General features: G+C 37.0%; 1 protein-coding gene across 1 annotated transcript; it reads right to left on the reverse strand.

Moving 5' to 3' along the window:
- Nucleotides 1-830: 830 nt before the first annotated feature.
- LOC129263923 (uncharacterized) lies at nucleotides 831-16,705 on the reverse strand. The gene is made up of 4 exons (XM_064097238.1): nucleotides 16,620-16,705; nucleotides 11,871-12,224; nucleotides 9,424-10,540; nucleotides 831-7,773 (listed from the first exon to the last, which is right to left on the reverse strand). Exons 2-4 carry the CDS (start codon nucleotides 12,194-12,196, stop codon nucleotides 4,852-4,854), a joined length of 4,365 nt encoding a protein of 1,454 aa, XP_063953308.1. The 5' UTR covers nucleotides 12,197-12,224; nucleotides 16,620-16,705; the 3' UTR covers nucleotides 831-4,851.
- Nucleotides 16,706-21,373: the final 4,668 nt, after the last annotated feature.

Consider the following 21,373-nt stretch of genomic DNA (forward strand, 5'->3'; position numbering starts at 1 on the left):
TTTAATTTTTTTTTTATCACTCAATGTTCTGATTAAAGAAGACGGAAAACAATGTTTGTACTAATTAATCGTTTTTATTAATTCTACAAGACATATACATGAAGTAAATTTTACAGTGTTCTTTATCAGTTACATTATCACAACAGACATACACACATACGCGCTGCTCTCTAGCACACAATCATTAGATATGATGAATACAGCCTAGGCAATCGGTTTAGTACTTCTACATACAAATTCATCTCAAACAATTCATTCAGCTAATTCTAAATTTCAAGGATTATTTTCAAAAACATTTCTGATAAATTATTGAAAATGTGTAGAGTTCTCCCTGAATTAATGCTACATATTAGACCACACCGTACTATAAACAAACATCTACATACCTCTATACATAGTGGGACCAAAACCTCCATATAGCTTTAAGTGGTGACAGTATACACCTTGTGCTCTATCATTTTCCCCATAAACAGAGATATAGTCAATGAAAAACATAAGAAGTTGCAACAGTAAAATAACCATATAGACATCGGAGACTTTCAAAACTGTTGGTCGAGTTATATACATAGTTTTAAAAATAATCAAATGCATATGAAATGATAAACATGTACATGCATATGCATTAAAAACTGCATGTATATATATAAAACAGAGTGTAAAAAAGAAACACATTTTTACCCCGAAAACTGCAGTTTTTAAACAAAAAATTATTGCTGAAACTAGGGCTCACCATGGCAATGAGATGAAAAAAAAAAAAAAGTAATTTCTGGAAAAACACAAAGGGTGATTATGATTACAATAATCTTCAAAATAGTTTCCCCGAGTTTATAAAAAAAAAGGTTTTGGTCCCTACATAAAGTACAACATCATTATCACAATACATATTTTACACTTATACACACTAAAAAACAAGGATATAAGAGATGTAACCTTTTGGCATAAAAGTCAATGGCAATGACCATACATATCAACATGTACATTAAAAAGGATATAAATTAGTAAAAACATGACTGTGGAAAGAATTGTGCTGAAATACAGAAAAATGTCAACTTTGTCTTGCACAAGAATTAAAATGCATGTACATGTACTACACAATATTAGCTTTAAAATGCAATACAATGCCTCAGGGGCACTCTGGTGGTACGGGGACGTGCCACTTTGATGACCCCCTTTTCAGACCTACATGTAATTTTCCAGTTCTCTAGATACTCCGAATAAAGACAAAATTTCCATCGAGATCGAAGCCAACCCGCTCGCAAGACCCCCGTTACGAAACATCTCAGTTCCCCAGCCCTACCAAAAATGCCCAGCACAACTCCCTCCGCTAGCAGCTCCATGCACCGCCAGCCTTCACATACATGCACAGTGCTTGCGTGCACCGTACTTACTGTACCGCGATCCCGTTCCGTAGACCGTTTTTTCACACCACCCGGTTTATTTTTAGTTCTCAAGACCCCATATTTAACCCTTGTGGTCAGTTCCTTAGACCCCCATTTCGGGGTTTCGTGAGGCACACCCCGATCAAAATACAATTTGAGTGCCCCCCCCCCCCCAATGCAATGTACATATAAGCATATGAATTCAATTTAACAAAGAAGCAAGTTCAGTCATTTTCCTGTTTTTATTCACTGAACTTGCTAGCCAAATGGCAAAATGCTTTTAACTGTTATATTTTGCTTCCCATATAGCCAGACAGCATTTAAAATTTAATATGCGATGAAAGCAATGTGTATCACAACCAGTGTATCACAACTTCCTGTTGAGTCATGCAAGGATGGAACTGTGTATGGTGTACATGTACATTTACTGACAGCAAATACACAGATATGTATGAGTGGGCATTATGTACAGTAGTTTGAAATTAAAAAAAAAGTCCCATATATCTCCACACAAAAGGGCCATTACGATGATCCACATATCTCAGGTCTACATGTAAAAGGTACCATCAATTGTACAATTAAACATAACTGTATAAAGTCTATGGAAAACCATGTACAAAAACTTACAATCATACATTTCTATGTATATGCAATATACATATATTTATCTACATAGCTTTGTGAAATGAACATCCATGAATTCATTGCATTGGATTTCAGGAATTTCATTGGCACATCAATAAAGAGTTAAATACATTTTTACACAATTTAACCAATCAGAGTTGCTCATGAAAGGGGAAAAAAAATCATGTTTATACATAAATATTAATTGACTGATAGTGATATACTATAAAGACTAAAGCAATCAACAAGCAAATACATCATCATCTGCAAACTTGCAGAAAAACATGTGTCTTAGAAATATCCAAATATCTTTGTGACAGCATTCATAGTAACTTTGAAATATTGTGAGTTGCACAAAAGTATTCAATAACATAGAATAAATCATTTGTACAAATTCATTCCATGTTAGACCATTATACAAGATGCAATTACACTTATTTACATACACATAAAATGTTCACATTTATACAATTTAAGAGTACCTTTAATTAATCAGAGGTATTTTCTTAATTCCTGCCCCCCCCCCTTTCACTAGCCTATAATGTACGCAGAGGCTGCAGCTTATTATATTTGCTGTTAGCTTAATGCAAGAAACGTGTCTGATACAGAAGACTGTTGCGCCTATACACTCCGGTCTTGCGCAAGTTGTTTTCTTTTAATCAACCAGGATTAGGTCAGCTTATTTCATTACAAAAAACATACACTTGATATTTGTCAATTAATAAAAAATGCAAGATTAGAGTGTATAAAAGCGGTGGATGTTTAACAGGCACTGTGTGTAGTCTTCTGCATCAGACATATATGTCACGCTTAACAGCATCAGACTCGTAAAGGCAAATACAAAAGCAGCAGCCCCTGCCTAGATTATAGTCTGCCCTTTCACATTAATGTGTACAATTATGTACCATAGGAACAATTTTAAGAGACATTTCATTACCATTCAAACTTACAGTAGCTTTTCATTTTTAGGATATTATAACGCCCCGTAACACAAAGCTTAGCAATGATCGTAGAACGTTCTCTACTTTTGATTCCATTGACTACAATGTACAATCAATTGTGAAAATCAAGCGTACGATCAATCGCTAACCTTTGTGTTACGGGACCCAGGGGTCATTTACTAACTGCTAAATATCAACAGTTATCTGCAATGCAATCAAAATTCATACACATAATTCAGCTATGTGAGCATAGAGTGCTGGGATGATCTAAGCCCCTTAGACTCCCATAACATCCCATCAAATTGTGTATCTTACCACAGTTTGTTACAACCCAGTACTATCCAACAGATAATATCCAATGCACAAATCAGGATCATTTAATTTCTGTACCAGAGATGCCAACCGTTATGGAATATTAATCAGATAATACATTGCAATGTGAATAACCAAACGGCTGAACTAATTGCTTTCTTACGAGACAAAATTACATGTTAACAATACTTTTTTGCTCAGTCATTCAATCGGGAAGTAAACACTGAATTTAAAGTAGAACACATTTCATTAATATTCCGTAAGTGTTGGCAACTCTGATGTACATATATCATCTGTACAGTATCATCAATTATCACCCTATAAATTTCCAACATGATTTCTTTAGAACACATAAATATCAAATAGTCAGGCATACAACTTGCTACATCTTACATGTACATAAATCTTATTGTTAACCCCATATACACTTTTTGGCCAGGTATATGCATATTTCAGAACATTATCTTTATTTTATGACATAACCATTCATTTCATGAGAAAACTAATCAAGGTTTTCTATTTGGATTTGTTTGTGACAGCCACCAGAAATTTTAGTATGCCAAAAACTTTGTGTAAATGTTCTGAAAAAAATATGTTCTAAACAACTAATATAGAGAAATACCATTTCCAAAGAATTGTATGCTATGTTTTTTTTAACTATACTCAAACTGCAACAAATACTCCACATGTTTTGGACATCTCTTTTGGATTAAACTTCAAATAAACCAGAAATAGCAAATGGTACATTTGTACAAACACATTAACACAAGAAAATTAACAGAACACTTAGTCTATATGCATTCCACTGCAGTTATCAATAATGTAAAACTGATACATTATGCAAAATGTAAAACACAAGTCAAAAAAATGTAAAAATACATGTACATTTCACTAATTTTACAAATTAAGTTATTTGCACAGTAGATTTAAAATCTTATCAACATTGAACTTTTGGTATTTACAAGCTGAAAGAAATTCATATATTCATAAATGAGGTACAAAAATTCTATAGGTTATGAAACTCCAACATAGTCAAGTTTGGAAAACAATGCAGTCCTGGCACATGTACAAATATGCATGTCAATATTGTGTAGAGATTTTTTTTCAAATTTTCTGTTCTTCTGTCACGTACTTCATTTTTTTTTTTGTTGATTTGCAGCCATGGGCATGAATTCCAAAGTGGACTTGTGAAAATAAGAGAAAATAATAAAACTTTCAGTTTTGTAATACATTGCTTCCTTCCAAACGATATTGAGTGACAGACCTAATACTGGTAATATACACTTACCAGCACATGAAAGATATTTTCAAATATTTACTTTGAATCTTCATAACAGACACAAGTAACCTTTGTTTTTTTTCAAAAAGTGCCTGCATTAGGCTGCATACCTTTTTTGAGACCTAAAGAGCAATACGAAAGCAATTTTATTGTTGTACAGATCACAAAACCTCCATACATAAAAGGAAGCACTCCATACTCCCAAAACGGTAATTCCATGAAGCGTAATATAACATAGGAAACTGCATGTATGTTCATCTAATGCTTAAATTCTTGCTTTAAATACCAAGTTGTCTGAAACACATTATCTAAAATGTCAATGACCCCATCTCTGCTGGCTTGGAGGGGTAGGGTTACCGGGTAAAGGGAAGGGCATGGGGGCATTTGGGTATCCCATGTAGGGCATACGAGGCTGGGCCTGCGCCCCCATAGAAGAGGGGTAGTGCATACCGGCAAGGGCTAGAGGAGCTGGTTGATTGCCAGTATCTGGTGGTCCCATGTACCAAGGCCTCAAAGGTGCTGAATGAGCATGGTCTGGTTCATGGGTTTGAGAACTGATCATCTCGCGTGTTGCACCTTGATAGGGCGCACCTGTTGGCGCATAAAAGGGGCTAAGGGGCCGAGGAGAGGGGCATGGGATGGGGTAATTGGAAGGTATGCTGTTGTTTAGAGGGGGACGTAAATTCAAATGATTTGATGGGAAGGTGGATGAAAGTGGACTGGCTTGTGGCGAATGGAACAAGTTCTGGAACTGGGGTCCTTTGGAGGGTGGTCTTGATGATTCTTGGGGTGATGGGGAAGGGCTAGAGCGGGAATGTTGAATGGGTGTTGGAGGGGGGCTCTGAATTGTCGCACCTGCTGATGAAACAGGAGCTTGCCTGGCTGGTGCACCGTTACCAATGTTAGACTCTAAATCTAGGAGAGCCTGGAGATGATGATGGGTGTTAGCACCTGGAGTTGATCGATGCGATGGTGGTGAGTTGTTCTGCATGAGAGGCATTGGCATATGATGAGATGTGGTAGGTTCATTGGTTCTGTTCAAGGGAGGAGGAGGATTGATAGGCTGGGAAGGTGGAGGAGGAAGTGATGGGGACCACCCAGAAGATATCTTGCTGGACTGCATATAGTGTGAGTAATAGTTGGAAGTGGTAATGCTTTCACGCTGGTATGATCTGATTTCATGCGAGAATGGCCCATTGTTTCTATCCTGTAAAGCAACAAATTCTTTCTGTTGGTAGTGTTGATGTTGCGGCAGTTGCGGCTGTTGATATTGCAATGGCTGGGGTTGCTGATGTTGGAGTTCTGGAGGTTGATACTGCTGACTGACCTTGCCATAGTTTCCTTGCTGATATGGCTGTAGTTGCTGTTGATGTGCCTGCTGATTGTCAGAGTTATTTCTGGAATCATCTTTTTGATGTTGCTTTGCTGGCTGATACTGATCTTCAGGTTGTCGCTGAGTTTGAGGTTGCTGAGTTTGAGGATGTGGAGCTAGAGGCTGTTGGTGCACAGGATTGGGACGTTGCAGTTGAATATAGTGATTTTGACTTTCATGTTGAAGTTGCTCCTGTTGATGCTGCTCTGCTTGTTGTTGCTGCTGGCCGGGCTGATGTTGCTGATGCTGAGTTTCAGTTGGAGGTTGTTGTTGCTGTTGATTTATGGGATGTTGATTGTGCCCTGTATCTTGCTGATGTCGTGAAGGATCAGCATTCGGATGTTCTTGTGGTTGTCCTCCAACATGTGACTGTAACTCTTGATGATTGGGTTGGGCCTGGCACTCAGCAGGTTGATTTTTCATTGATAGGTCACCACTTTCCTTTGCTTGATGTAAAATTGTATTCTCTTGAGGACTTTTTACTTGCTTCTCTTCAGTTTGCACCTTTTCATTATGTTCATGACTATGAGATATTCCTTGTGATGGCACAGATTGAATCTCTGAAGACTGTTGAATTTGTGGCTCCAATGGGGGAACACGCAGTACCGTTAGAGGTGCTGGAAGGGGAATTTGGGATTTTTTTGCACCTTTTCTGCCCCTTGGTTTCTTGACTTTAGGTTCTGCAGTCTTTGTAATGGTTGGCCTGCCAACATGAGGGGCTGTTGGTGTCTCATTCCAGATGTTAATACCATGAGCCTTTTGTTTGTGAGTCTTCAAGGTAACGTTCTGTCTGAATGTCTCTCCACACAAATCACAAGTAAAAGGCTTATCGCCAGAGTGGATGCGTCTGTGAGTCTCCATGTTAGAGCTCTGAGTGAAGCCACGATTACATTCTGGACAATGATAGGGCTTGGTGTCACTGTGGACTAATTTGTGTCTCTGAAGATGATTCTTACAACTGAACACCTTTTGACAAGTGTCACACTGGAATGTCTCGCTTCTGTCATGGCGATTTACATGTCCTTTCATGCCTTTCTTTGTCTTGAACATCTTGTTACAAATATGACAACTGTAGGGTAAATCCACATCTGCAGTTTTCTTCTGAGGTTCCATATGGTTTATGAGGGACTCCTCTGGTTTGTATGTTTTATCACATTCGGATGACTTGTTCATTTGGCTAATTTGGACATTCAAATCACCAGGAGCATCAGGAGGCTTGTTTGTTTGGATGTTATGGTCAATCAAATCCTCAGATGGCTTGTTCGCTTGGCAGACATGGTCATTCATTTCATCCCGTTTCTTAAATGACATACCACATAAATGACATAAGCAGGGTTCCTCTATGCTGTGTTCCTGGACACTACGTTCCTGAACGCTCTGTTCCTGAATTCTTTGTTCATGAACGCTCTGTTCCTGGACGTTGTGTTCCTGGACGCCAAGTTCCTGGACACTGTGTTCCTTGATGCTTTCTTCCTGGACGCTGTGTTCCTGAATGCTTGGTTCCTGGGCACGATGAAATTTTGCTTGATCATTCAGCAACTTCTCTTCCGCATGGCTCTTCCTATGCTTTGCAAGCAAACTTGGCAGTCCAAACTTTTTATCGCAATAAGGGCAGTCATACTTATGGACGTGAAGTCTGCGCTTGTGGGCCCAGAGCTGGGCGCTAGACTTACAGGATTTGCCACATTCTGGACAGGGGTAGGAGAGAGATGAATGCAATTCACAATGTCTCTTAAGGTTTGCCCTATTGGAAAATGTCTTTAAACACTCCGGGCATCGATGCACTTGTGCTGCCTTAGCTGCTGCCTTGGCTCGAGCCACTGCCCTCAGCTCTCTTGGTGACTTTTTTTGCTTTGTATTTGCAGTCTAGAGAATATGATAAAGAAAATAAAGAAACAGAAAGAACATTGAGTGAGCATAAAGATTAAGATTGATCAATCAATAACAAATCAATAAATCAATTAAGAATGCAATTTAATGTATGACATGTAATATATGTACTATAATATTATAATTAAAACAGTGTTTTGATGTTTGAACTACAAAAATAAACCTGCATTGGGCAACTGTACATACCAAAAATTGGCTTTTTATGCAGAGAAAAGAGAAAGCATTTCATGAAGTTACATGAGTTAAGGTTAAAATAAGTAATGAATGATTTTAACTACCTAGGTCGGGGTAATTTGGGAGATCATATGGCCGGGGGGAGGGGCCTCATAGATCCCCCTTGAGATCTCGGCCAACATGCACTTACATGTAATAATGTTGCATAATTTCAAAACCCCATACCCGGCGTCTCAAATTTGGTCTAAAAAATGTGCCAGACTTGAGTAAAAAGAGGGGGGGGGCCTTAGAGGCCTAGATATGGTTAAGAATGACTGGAATATATGACAAACAAATTTGTTTTCTCTATCATTTATTGTAACTAAAAGCAGGTAAAAAATTAGGATGAGGATGTAGTTTGATATTCTGTTTGCAAAGATACAAACATTGCAAATTTCATGATATATTGTATTAACCCCTAAATAGACTGGGCTATTTTGATGCCTAATAAGACTGATTTCGGCCATCAATCACGCAATCGCGATGAAAATCAACACTCGCGTTACCCATGGCATAATTGACAAAACCATAAGATCAAATTCTGCGAAAAATTTCATTGCTTCATTTACGAGTAAAATCAAAATGTTGCTCTACTAACTAAATAATGCCCCAAAAAGCTAATTTTTTGTTCACAGACTCTTTATAGGAATCGATCAAACAAACTTAAAAAAATTTCAACATCAAATATATTTTATTGTTTCCTAAATTTCTAATGTATTTCTCTTTGCTTTTCAACTTTTTTTGTTTTTCAATGGAAATTGTTGGGGACTTTAATTTGACCATAAACAAGATGCAATTAATTAATTTTAATCAGTAAAAGAAAATGGCATGTTTAAAATTTTTGGCTAAATCATTATTTACATTGGATTTGTACACAAATTCACGTTTTTTAAAAAATGTGGGTCTGCATGCACTTACGTAATGTTGTGTAATCTCAGAACCGCGTACCCGGAGGGCTCAAGTTTGGTCTCAAAAGTTGCGTGAGACTTAAAAGTAATAAAACAGCGAGTGACTTGGTGTTTAGGAAACAATATCTAACATATAAGTGGCCTTACTAATGCTAGGTTCCCATTGCCAATCTCTCGTCTTGACCTGACACAAGCAAAGTTTTGACCTGGTCAGCCTTGCTCAGTAGGTTAATTATGGTCAGTATGCCTTGATCAGGTGATCAACTACATTCCTCAAATGATTTGGATATGTTGAAATATACATGTGCTCAATGCAATTACAATCAAAGGAGACTGACGCCAATCAAGGTAGAATGACCTTGTTTACTTTGCCAAGCTGTGCTGACCATGCCATACATATCTTGATCAGGCTTGAATTCGTTTGGAAGTGGGAACCTAGCATAAGTGCAAGAGAGAGAAAACTTCAAAGCGGCATTAATTCTTGTGATGACAAATAGTTTCTCACCTTTTTCGGTTGTGCTTTTGGTGGTGAGGATTTGTTACCTTTCGGGTTTTCAATCTTTGTTATCTCCTCCTTGTCTTTTGGTGGTGAGGATTTGTTACCTTTAGGGTCTCCAATCTTAGTTATCTCCTTGTCTTTTGGTGGTGAGGATTTGTTACCTTTAGGGTCTTCAATCTTTGTTATCTCCTCCTTGTCTAATGAAGACAACCTCACTGTGCACCTGCTTAACTTGGAATCAGCAGTCAAATCTGAACATTCTCCTTCGTCCTTGGTCATTGCTTCTTCCATTTTTTCATCCAGTTTTTCAACTGTCTTTTTCTTCTTTGGAGGTAGCAGATCGGTCATCGCTTCTTCCACTTTTTCTTCCACCTTTTCTTCCACCTTTTCAACTGCCTTTTTGTTCTTTGCAGCTGGGAGATTTTCCTTTGCCTTTCTTTTCAATGAGGCTTTCGTATTTCTTGTACTAACTGGTTTCTTGACATCCTTCTGCAACACCTGCCGTTGTTTGGTTAGCCTTCTTGACCGCCCCTTCAATGGGACCTGGCTCCTCGTCTTAGAATCCTTGACCTGAGAAGTATCTTCACCATCAATACTTGGTGTACCGACACTCTGCTTTGTCCTTTTATCAGACTTAGACTTTTGATCTGATAATGCTTTGCGAACTGTTTTCCTTGTTCTTGGGGCTTCAGCAACCCCACTATGATCAGGTTCATTGTCATCATTCACATGAGATTCTTCAGGAGCTGGCTCTTCATTAGTCTTATCAGTCTTTGAATCCAAAAGTGATTTTTGGATTCCTTTCCTCTTTGTCCTTGGTGATCTTGTCTTTGCTCGAGCAGAACTAGAAGGTTGTTCTCCATCTTTGCTTTCATTTGTCTGCGTTTTTTCAGTGTCTTGGTCTTCGTGGGACTTTCCGTCTGGCATTGATTTACGGGATGCTTTCCTCTTTGCTCTTGGAGATCTGGTTGGTTCTTCCCGACTGGTGCTAGGAGGCTCTTCATCCTTGACAGTACTCACTGGAGTCACCTCTGACTTTGGGTTGCCTACAGTCACGCTGCCATCACCTGCTGAGCCTGGGTCACTCTTCTCGTTCGTCTTAATGTCTTCTTGGCAGTAAATTCTGCAATCAGAATGAAAAAATAACTTTCTTCTTTTTAAAAAGTAATTTAAGGGTACATTTATTTGATGATGGCTGGATCATAAGGGTCCAAGAATTAGTGGCAGTTAAAGCCGAGTTCCAGTTCTGGTATAGATATCTAATTTTGATTGGAAATGGTAAGAAGCCATCTGAAAGTACTTTATCATATATGCCATAATTCTTATTTAGAACAAAAAAGTTTAAATTTGTGTGGGACCACACAATAAAGGGAAAGGCATTTTTCAGTTATTTATCTGATCTCCAATTCTGTAAACATTTTATTTTCTGTTATTACCAGTACCACAGTTTACCTATCATGATTAATTATGATAAGGATGATTGTGACAGACCAAACCGTAAGTGTGAGACTCGAGCACAATTTTTTTTAAATCTCTGGTTTTTCAGCAGAACGGCGAGAAATTGTCATGATATTGGTGTTTGCAGATTGAAATCAGAGTGTAAGCTCTATCAATAGTATGAACTCATATGCACATACATTTGCGACACTGTACTTGATATAAATAACAAAACGAGGATGCCAAGGGGTAGAGGAAGTGGTACATATTGCGTGCGAGTCTAGGAAATTTTTGTATTGCTAGTATTGAACGTAAATAACTTAGCTGTACAAAGGGCTTTCTTTACCTTGGATTTCAGTCTCATTTTACAGCTACATGTAAAAACAAAGGGTTTAACACTAAATCTCTATAAGCAATATGAATTCATTAATGAATCATGATTTTTACAAAATAAAAACCTTTGAATTATATAACAATAAATAATATGGGATTTGTATAGCACATTTTTATAGCTGATTCCGATGCGCACAGCTTTTTTTAAGAATAACTTCCTGCAGGTACCAATTTACCTCACCTGGGCTGAGTGCAGCAGAATACGGGTAAATTTCTTGCTGAAGAAATAAACGCCATGGCTTGGAATCAAACCCACGTCCTTCATGTTAAAAGACGAGTATTTTAATCACTAGACAATAACGAAGGGGGGTTTCTTGAGCAATACAAAAATGATCAGGAAGTGATGGTCTAGGCAAACAGAAAAATTAATTGAATGTTCAAAACAAACTAAATTGGAGTCCTCAAAAAATCATACATTTCAGCCATAAGATTCGAGCAGTTCATCCTACCCCATTATTAATTACAAGGTTTCCTATCATAAATTTTTTTTTTGGATGGATAGACTAAATATTGTTAAAGTTATGACCACTTTTAAATGCACTATCATTAAATTTGGGTGATGCAACACGAAAAGCTCAGACAACGCATGGCCATCTACCTATACATTTGATTCATATACCTACCCTATATACTTCTCTGCCATAGCAAGCAGCCATCTCATGAGTTGCACATTGGTCTTGCATCCAGATTTATTCTTTAGGGCACACCACCTTGGAAAGTCCTTAGCTCCTAAGAAGACATGGACTCCATTCTTTTCCCTCTGGTCATCGGATCTGATGCGTTTCTTGATAACCTTCTCGACGGTCTTTTCAGGAACATTTTCAGATGCTTTGTCTGACGTCTCCTCAGATGCCTTCTCTGAATTCTTCTCAACAGCCTTCTCGGAGGTTTTATCCGTTGACCTGTCTGGAGCCTTCTCAGTAGCCCTCTTGGCCTTAGTCTGAGGCATTGTGATGATCTCAGTCAAGATGATGTGCCTGGGAAAAGTAAATAGAAAAAAGAAAAGTGTATAATAAAAAAAAAAAAAGAAGTACATATTAGTGCTGTAGCCGAACCGCCGAACTGAACGGTAGTTCGCCGAACATGGCACTTCCGAACCGAACAGAACCGAACCGAACACTAAGACTTGGTTCGGAAGTTCGGCAAAAAAAAAAAAAAAAAACGGCTTTCAGCTAATAAATTTATAAGTTTACACCCTTTCTAATCATTATATTTGCGCATTCTCTATTTAATCTTCTTTGCAATTGTATGTTGGAAGTATGCGCTTATTTTGCGGTTACTAGATTTTGTTTTCATTTTCATGTTGACATTGTGGTTTTTACGGCCCTGATTAAGAAAGGAGATCCGATGAATGATGTTGCGCTATAATAATTTTACTGGCTTTTATCATCTCTCGCTCTGTGGCCGAATCTAATTATCTAAAATATTGTTGTTTTTAGGTGGCGAACAAGATTCTTGTTTGAAAATCTTCAAATTATTTTGAATGAACGAGCTCAATAAACTGAAAGTGAAAGATGAAGTACCATTAATATTACGAATTACGATACGATGTGATTAAGATCGTAACTCGTGTATTGTTGCGGCGGAGAATAAAGATCTGATTGAGGTGATTGACATTATTATTGAGGTGTCGGCTCGCTACTGTCTAGTTTTCATGATTTTAGAGAGAAGTAAAGAGTTTTGAAAACGAGAGATCCAGTGAAAGTGGGAAATAAAGTGAGTGACTGTTAGAGATGAAAAGGAGAGACGCAAAACAAATAATATAGAAATTAGATGAGGTGAAGTTATCTTTTTTATTATTAACAATCAGATGAAAATAAAAATCAAACACTCATGAATGTTGAATGAAGATAAAGCCATGCGGAAACATTCATCTCTTGGGGGAAAATGACCCCCAATCTTTACTTTTTTTCCCCTTTCTTATCAACTTCTCAAATTAACCATAAACAATTCGATGATCACTCTACTCCCCCTGTCCCATTACAGTCGTAAAACTTTGCATCCCACTTGGTCTGTATGTTCATGGTCGAATGAAATCTGACCAATGAAATCATAGAAATCTCGGGAATTGCTCTTCAATCAGTGAGCTGAGTTTCGCGAGCAGACAAAGCACGTGGCTGTATGTACCGATGCGACAATCAGCGACATGCGATTGGTGGTTTAGTTCACCCATCGAGCCAATTAGCGAAAGGCGCATTTACATAAGCACGCTTTCTTCGACACGCCCCTGGCCCTACTATGCCTACAGTTCAGTGCACTGGCGCTGGCCGCCTCGTATGTGATGCAATTGCCAATCACGTTTGGCCGGACTGTATATATAAATATTCATGAGCTCATGAGTCCCGCGCGCTACAAGTGGACTGCATGCGCTGGCCTAGCTGGTACGAGTGCGAGCGTAGTTAATTTGGCAAGTATCCAAAGTGTGGTCCAGGTATGGACGACTAGGAAGAGTCGCCATTTTAGAACTGTGAGTTACCCAATAAATCTGTCATCAGATAATCAAATTCGAGATAACAGTTGATTCTTTGAGCGCTATAACTTTCATAGTTTCATGTCAACAAGATAGAGATAAAATGGTTTGATGTGACAGAGGTACACGCGAGCACATGCAGTCAATCAAGTACAAATTGTCTACCGGTACGCTACGTATACCTGAATGAACTATAGCTTTATCAGTGCAGTCTATCATTACCGAACCCCGAACCGAACCAATGTTCGGCAAATTTCTGCCGAACCTTGCCGAACCGAACCGAACCGAACATGGCGTCTGACTTGCAGCACTAGTACATATACCATTTCCTTTAAAAGTGTATCACATCTAAACAGTATTAGTAAAGAGTATTTTCACCTTCACTGACTAGAAAGAAGCCAAACATTATTCTTAATTTGAAAGTTCAAAGATTTTTATTTCATCAGTACCAGTAATTCAAATTTTAAGTAACAAAATTTTAAAGCTCTGATTAGTGGAATCCTTCAGGTAATCCACTTTAGATAGACTATGAAAACAAACACACTTATCTGTCTAATTCTGAACAAGTAAAATGCCACTGTTGTTAACGGTTCATTTTGAAGAAAAAAAAAAATGTAATGCTTCAAATCCATTAAAAAAAAAATATTTATAAGTGGAGAAAAGGACCCCCAAAACTTATAAGTTCAAATTCTATAATTGTATTTAATTTATTCTGTGATTATCTATTGGCATGAAATACATGTATATATTTTTTACTTCATAAAATGACACATTGTTGTTTACTTTGCCAGACTATGACATTCAATGTTGACATTGATTTTAGTACATGATACATCTACATGTACATGTAGGTTAACCTATCAACTGAAATCCATTTATCAGACTTCAGAGTCAAAATAGAATGTGAAAAAATAGGTAGTAATTTATGGTATGACTAGAAAGAAAAATACATGTAGGCCTACTATCAAGATAATATGGAAATAGAGATCCATTTCATGGATGTAACTTAAAAGACAAGTCCACCCCAACAAAAAGTTGATTTGAAAAAAAGGAGAAAAATCCAACAAGCAAAACACTGAAAATTTCATCAAAATCGGATGTAAAATAAGAAAGTTATGACATTTCAAAGTTTCGCTTAATTTCACAAAACAGTTGTATGCACATCCTGGTCGGTGTGCAAATTGGCAGACTGATGACTTCACACACTCACTATTTCTTTTGTATTTTATTTTATGAAATATTCTAATATTCTCCTCCTTGTCAAGTGAAACAAAGTTTTATTTCTCCCTGAACATGTGCAATTACCATTATTTTAACAGTTTATGGTAAAGTTAAGTTAGTCCTTATTGTCAAATCTGTAAAAATTGAAATATTGTATTATTCAAACAATAAAAAACAAAAAAAATAGTGAGTGATGGACATCATCGACTCTCTCATTTGCATATCACTGAGTTGCGCATTGAACTGTTTTGTGAAAAATAAGCGAAATTTAAAAATGTCATAACTTTCTTATTTTACATTCGATTTCGATGAAGTTTGCAGGTTATGTTTGTTTGATTTTTCTCTATCGATTCAAATCAACAATTTTCTGGGGTGGACTTGACCTTTAAAGATGTGAGATGCAAACATTCAGCAACAGTTGTTGAAGGTTTTTTTTTTTTTTTTAGAGTAGTCATTACCGGAACTTTAAATGAGTGTGCAGACATGGGGCACCTTTTATATTCAATCTGAAAATGACTGGCCGAAGGCCGAAAAAAGGAAAAGTTAGACCTCCATGTCGCGGTCGTTCTCGGCATCGATCGGCCATTTCGTTTTCAATTTTGAAAGGAGACAGAACTTTTCCTTTTTTTGAGGGTCCAGTTTGTGCCTCGATGTCAGGAAACTGTGTCACGACAGGCCTTCATCCATATAATCGAGGTAAGTGCATAATTTATTTTTCCCCTTTCATTTGGGGTGAGCTATTGCGACCCCATTCTACCCCATTTTGGAGAGTACCCAACGGACAAAGGCATCGGTTAGGTAAAAAACCTTCATTTTTTTACATTTTTATCTAACATTTTTTAAAACCTTCCTACGCATTAGGCGTAGGAAGGTGTAAAAAAATCAATAAAATTCATAAACTTTACGTGATTTTTGTCTTAAAAGATGAATTTCCTAGGGAAATCCATCTATGTTTACATGGTTCTCCTTTAGTTCTATGAGAGGCGATTCAAGACACCAATGATGAAGGAGTATATGTCAGGATTTCAATAAAAGTCATCATCATGGCATCCTCAAGACTAGGTCTAGGGTCTATAGCACATGTCATGGTCGTCTACGGTCTAGCATATATTCAATCAAGCCTAGCCTATCCTCACAGGGAAAGGCCAGGCCAGCGGAGTCGAAGAACCAAGGCTTTTGAGTTTTGTTTTGATTTTTTAACTCAGACATCATTCGATCATGTCAATTCAATTGTTCATAATCAATGCGGATCATGCATCTTCACTTCAGTCAACAGTCTCAGACTGCTGCTTACATGATGTAGCTAAGTTGATAATGATGCTACTGAGTACAGTCAAGACTATGGCAGGGCACAATGACATCAACATAGTGACATAGGCCTAGTCATAACCGTGCAAGTCACGCTGCAATACAATCATCGCTTCATTTGTACATCTATTGTAAACGCACCTTGCATACACGCGCGCCACACAATAGGAATACACACCATACATATACACACTACGGGCCCGGGTAAGTGTCCCGTCAACAACATCGAATTGCCGCTGAGCTGACGGCAGCTGATTTAATTCACAATAGGTTTTACCGTTTAAAAACAATTCAAATGGTCTTTAAATCCCAGTGATATGTGAACCATTACATCCATGACAAAACATCTAATCATTCTACCCAAAATACTTACAAATGAAAACATGAAATCACATCTTGTGTTCAGGCTTTTCTCCTCAAGGCGTCATTCATTAATGGATGTTTAGTGAAACACGAGATGGCGCTAGACCATTTTTATTCTCCCCGGCCCCAAAGGCCAATTAGTTGGAGGTCAATTAAGACCAGTTTCATACTGGTATAATCTGAAATTTTCATCTGAAAACTTGCTCAAAATTCAAAAGATATTTTCAGTAATAACAGAAGAGTGGATACAAAATGAATTTTATGGAAATGGATACAGACAACTTTGAATTTCAATTGATGATATGTGGGCATGTTCAGAAACCATGTGATATAAAATCTAGACGAATATATGACCACTTCATTGAAAATTTTCAAATTGATTATGTATTTCATGTTACAGATGGGCAATCCGAATATGATTTGGGAATGGGGGAACTGAAAGAAGTATTTTTTAGACTGAAATGTGCAATGCTATGCAATAAACACAGAGAATTTCAATACAAACAATTACAAGGGGCTGTGTACACGAAAAGGGAACTTTTTAAATTTGGTTTTGAGACAGATAATTTGTGTTCCTTTTGTAAAAAAGAAGTTGAGTCTTACCAACATTTATTTTTTTATTGTCCTGAAGTTAAGCGATTATGGGAAGAGATGAGTAAAATATTTCAACTGAATGAACTTGGCAGTGACGTTTGGAAAACAATTTTCATGGGGATATCTGGAAATACTACAAGAGTAGCTTTAATAAACTGTATTATATTCTTAATTAAGTATATTATTTTTAGTTAAAAAAAAACAGGGAATATTGCCAACCGTACAGAAAGTGACACATTTGGTTAAAGAGTATAGAGATATGGAATATCAAATATCAAATAGCGTTTAAAAAGGGGAAGCTGGGGGTGCACAAATCAATGCATACCTTTCTTAATACTATGGATGTATTGGTTGCTTCATTTTGTTTGTTTTGTTTTGTTTATTTGTTCAAATACAGATAGTTCTACCAGAGCAGGATGCATCGTGTGTGGGTGTACGTGTGTAGATGGATGTGTGAGTTTTGTGACGGGAAGAGGGGGGGGGGAGCTGTGAGTGGTGGTGGTGAGTTGAAGTGAGCTTGTGTGAGTGTCTGGGGAGAGAGATGAGGGGGGAGGGGGTATGGGGGTAAGGTGAGTGTGTAGTGACGTTTTAGGATAATAACCTTCCTCTAATTAATCTTTTAAATAATCTTTTATCCTTTTTTATTTCTTGTACAATCAATATGTGCAAAAGAGATTATTTCTATTCTATTCAGGGAAAAAATTTATCTTTTACAAAGTATGTTTTTTTTTATTTTGTCGATTGATATGGGTTTTTCCCCTCTGCTTTCACATTGTTGTAGAAGAGAAATTTGGCAGTTTAATTTCATTTGTAATCATTTAAAAAATATTTGTAATCTCATTGATATTGATATATTTATTTGTTTGATTGTTTATTGATTGTATACATGCAAAGAATCTTTAAATATATGAATTGTGATTGTAAATTTATTGATTTGAAAGAGGAAGAAAATAAAATATTATTAAAAACAAAAAATTAGTTGAGGTGCCGTGGCCGACTCAATTTTGGAATAAAACGTAGCAGAATTTGATGCTAATATTGAGACTTGGAATATCTTACTGTGTAATGTTCGAAATCATCGTACGAATACCTATGTTCAAATCTGTTACTATGCTATCATCCTTCTTAGAATAAAAACAAATTTAATATCTAGTCGTAATGACGTCATAGCAGTCGTAAGATTGGGTACGATTTGAAACTAATTTGGCCTTTACTCGAAAATAAAGGTTAGCAATCTTTCAAAATGGTTATATTAGTATTCTTTGAATTGATTTTAACCTCAAATAACATGATATGTTCCATTCACATTTTCAGAAAATGAGCAAAATGCGATTTGTTCCAAAATCGGATCGCGAACAGTCGTAAGGTGTGCGGTGGCCTGTAAGGCGCCTGGCTATACATGGAAAGTCCGGGGTACGATCCCCAGCCGCGGCACCTATGCCGTGAGTAAGGCATTTAATCTACAATGCTCTTTTATCCTGCTTTCAAATAAATGGAAATGCTATATGCATTATTGGAAACTAGATGTGCACTTGTTAAAAAAAATAAAATAAATAAATAATTCCAAGCGTTAAGCGCGAGCGAGAGCATGCACCTCGATTGTGTGAAAATGTGTCTAATTCAGAGGCGGGAGGGGGAGGGGGTGATAGACCCTACTACAAACACAATATTTCTGCTGGGAAAATTGTAATCAAACAAGAAAGAGAATGAGATATCCTTTTGAGATAAAAAAAATGCGTCTTTTTTAATTTTCAGTCATAGCCCTTCCTTAGTTTTTCCGTCCTAATGCATATAGGCGGATCCAGGGGGGGGGGGGCCGGGCCCCCCACCTATTGGCAGAGCCACAAAAGGAAAAAAGGAAAGAAAGAAAAAAAAGGGGGGAAAGAGAGGAGAAAAAAGAAAAGGAGGAAGACGAGTGAATAAAATAAGATGAGGGAAAGACTTGGAAAATAAAAAGAATCGTTCATGTCATTATACAAAATTTTTGCTCGCGCTTCGCGCTCGCATTGCCTGTTACGTGATTTTCATATCTTGTTCAATATGGAGTTTAAATATCAAGTTTGGAAGTCAATATACAAAACATATTCCACCTCGGAAATCGAACTTTCATTATTTTGTGTGACTTACAATTTTTTTTTTAAATGCTCGGTAAAAATGTCAGTTAATATTAACATTTTCTGCTCGCGCTGCGCGCTCGCATATTTTGATTTGTCAGGTACCTATTATATTCGTGTATTCCATAAAGTTTTCAAAATATCCCTTTTCAGGTCTGATTGTCAAAACGAATCAGCTAGCGCTGCACGCTCGCATTTTGATTGGCGAGGTATGTATGTCTCAATATTGATTATACAACAAACTACTTAAAATACCCTTTTTATGACAATTTATCAAAAAATTTGGCTTGCAATTTGCGCTCGTATTAGTGGTTGAAAATATATTAACTGATGCATCCTATTTATGATTACAAAAGTGCTTGAAATGTCCAGTTTTCAGGCCATATTATCATCAGATTTCGCGCCCTCATTAGGCATTAATGAATAAGATATTAATTTCATAATTAAAATTGTCCCTTTTATTTCATCATCTCTCGCTTAGCAAGAGGAATAGGAGGATAGTCGTCATTTTCATATGATGACATGTCCTAAGGATGTCCCGGTCCTATGTCAAAACTCAAAGTAAGAAAAATATCAGCTCTTTGTTAAGTGCGATTCATATCCACCTCACAATATTCCTACAAAGTGCTTGAAATATAGAGCTGAAATTGACTTTTTTTTCAGATCGGAATATCAAATAGTTTAAACTCGCGCTTCGCGCTCGCTTTGATTTTCATGAAAATATGTATTTAGAATGCTTAGATTCTAGGTCTAAATACGAAACACGCGCGCGCATGTTTATTCAGATACTCAATTTGTCTCTATTTAAATCATTATCCAGTTTCAGATCACAATATAAAAAATTTCTGCTCGCGCTTTTTACTCGCATTATTGATGTAATTGGAAGATCCCCAATTACTCATCCTTTTCATGATTTACAAAACATGAATAGAGTGTCTCGTTCAGTAGGTCTAAATGTCGAAATTTTCCGCTCGCATAAATTGTTTAGTTAGGCCTATAGCTATCCTGTTCACGATTACAAAAAATGATTAAAATTTTCCATTCTTTATGTAGAAATGTCAAAAATTTTCAGCTCGCGCTTCGCGCTCGCATTATTTGATTGTTGAAATATGTAACCTTTTCATGGCTAAGTGCAAGCAGTCTTTAACAGGTAACTTTTCGATCAGTTCAAAACGTATATAAAAATTTTTTGCTCGCGCTTTGCGCTCGCATTATCAATGTAGGGAAGATCCCCAATTACTCATCCTTTTCATGATTTGCAAAACATGAATAGTGTCTCGTTCAGTATAAGTATAAATCTCGAAATTTTCCGCTCGCGCTTTGCGCTCGCATCAATTGTTTGGTTATATACCTATTCTGTTTAAAGGAGAATGAAACTCTTGGAGCAAGTTAGCTTTTGTGAAAGCAGAAAAATCAAAGAATAAGATCAACAAAAGTTTGAGTAAAATAGGACTAGCAATAGAAGAGTTATGAGCATTTGAATGTCGAGATCACTAATGCTATGGAGATCCTCCTATTGGCAACGCAACCAAGATCTATGATATCACAGATGAACAACTCTCCCCTTTTGGACACTGAAAATATACCCCAAAACGTCTCTTTTTGCTCTTTCTAATCATATGACAAACGATTCATCAATGATATAATGTTGTGAAACCTCTGTACTTGTCCTCTCATAAAGAGAACACCTCACCTTGTGATATATTCTATAAAAGTGAGAATATAAGTGAAATAAGTACTAAAGCAATGAGGGAGTTGTACGTGTGTGACATCACAGATCTTGGTCGCATTGCCAATGGGAGGATCTACATGGCATTAGTGATCTCAATATTCAAATGCTCATAACTTTCTTATTATTCATTCAATCTTCCTCAAACTTTCAACAATATGTTTCTTTGATTTTTCTCTTTGATATGGATTCAGATGGTTTCAAGGGTTTCATTCTCCTTTAAGTTACAAAAAGTGCTTAGAATTTCCATTCTTTGGGTAAAAAAAATTCAGCTTGCGCTTCGCGCTCGCATCATTTGATTATTAAAATATCTTAATGGCTACCTGC

Source organism: Lytechinus pictus, chromosome 1, assembly GCF_037042905.1.
Source record: "Lytechinus pictus isolate F3 Inbred chromosome 1, Lp3.0, whole genome shotgun sequence".
NCBI lineage: Eukaryota > Metazoa > Echinodermata > Echinoidea > Temnopleuroida > Toxopneustidae > Lytechinus > Lytechinus pictus.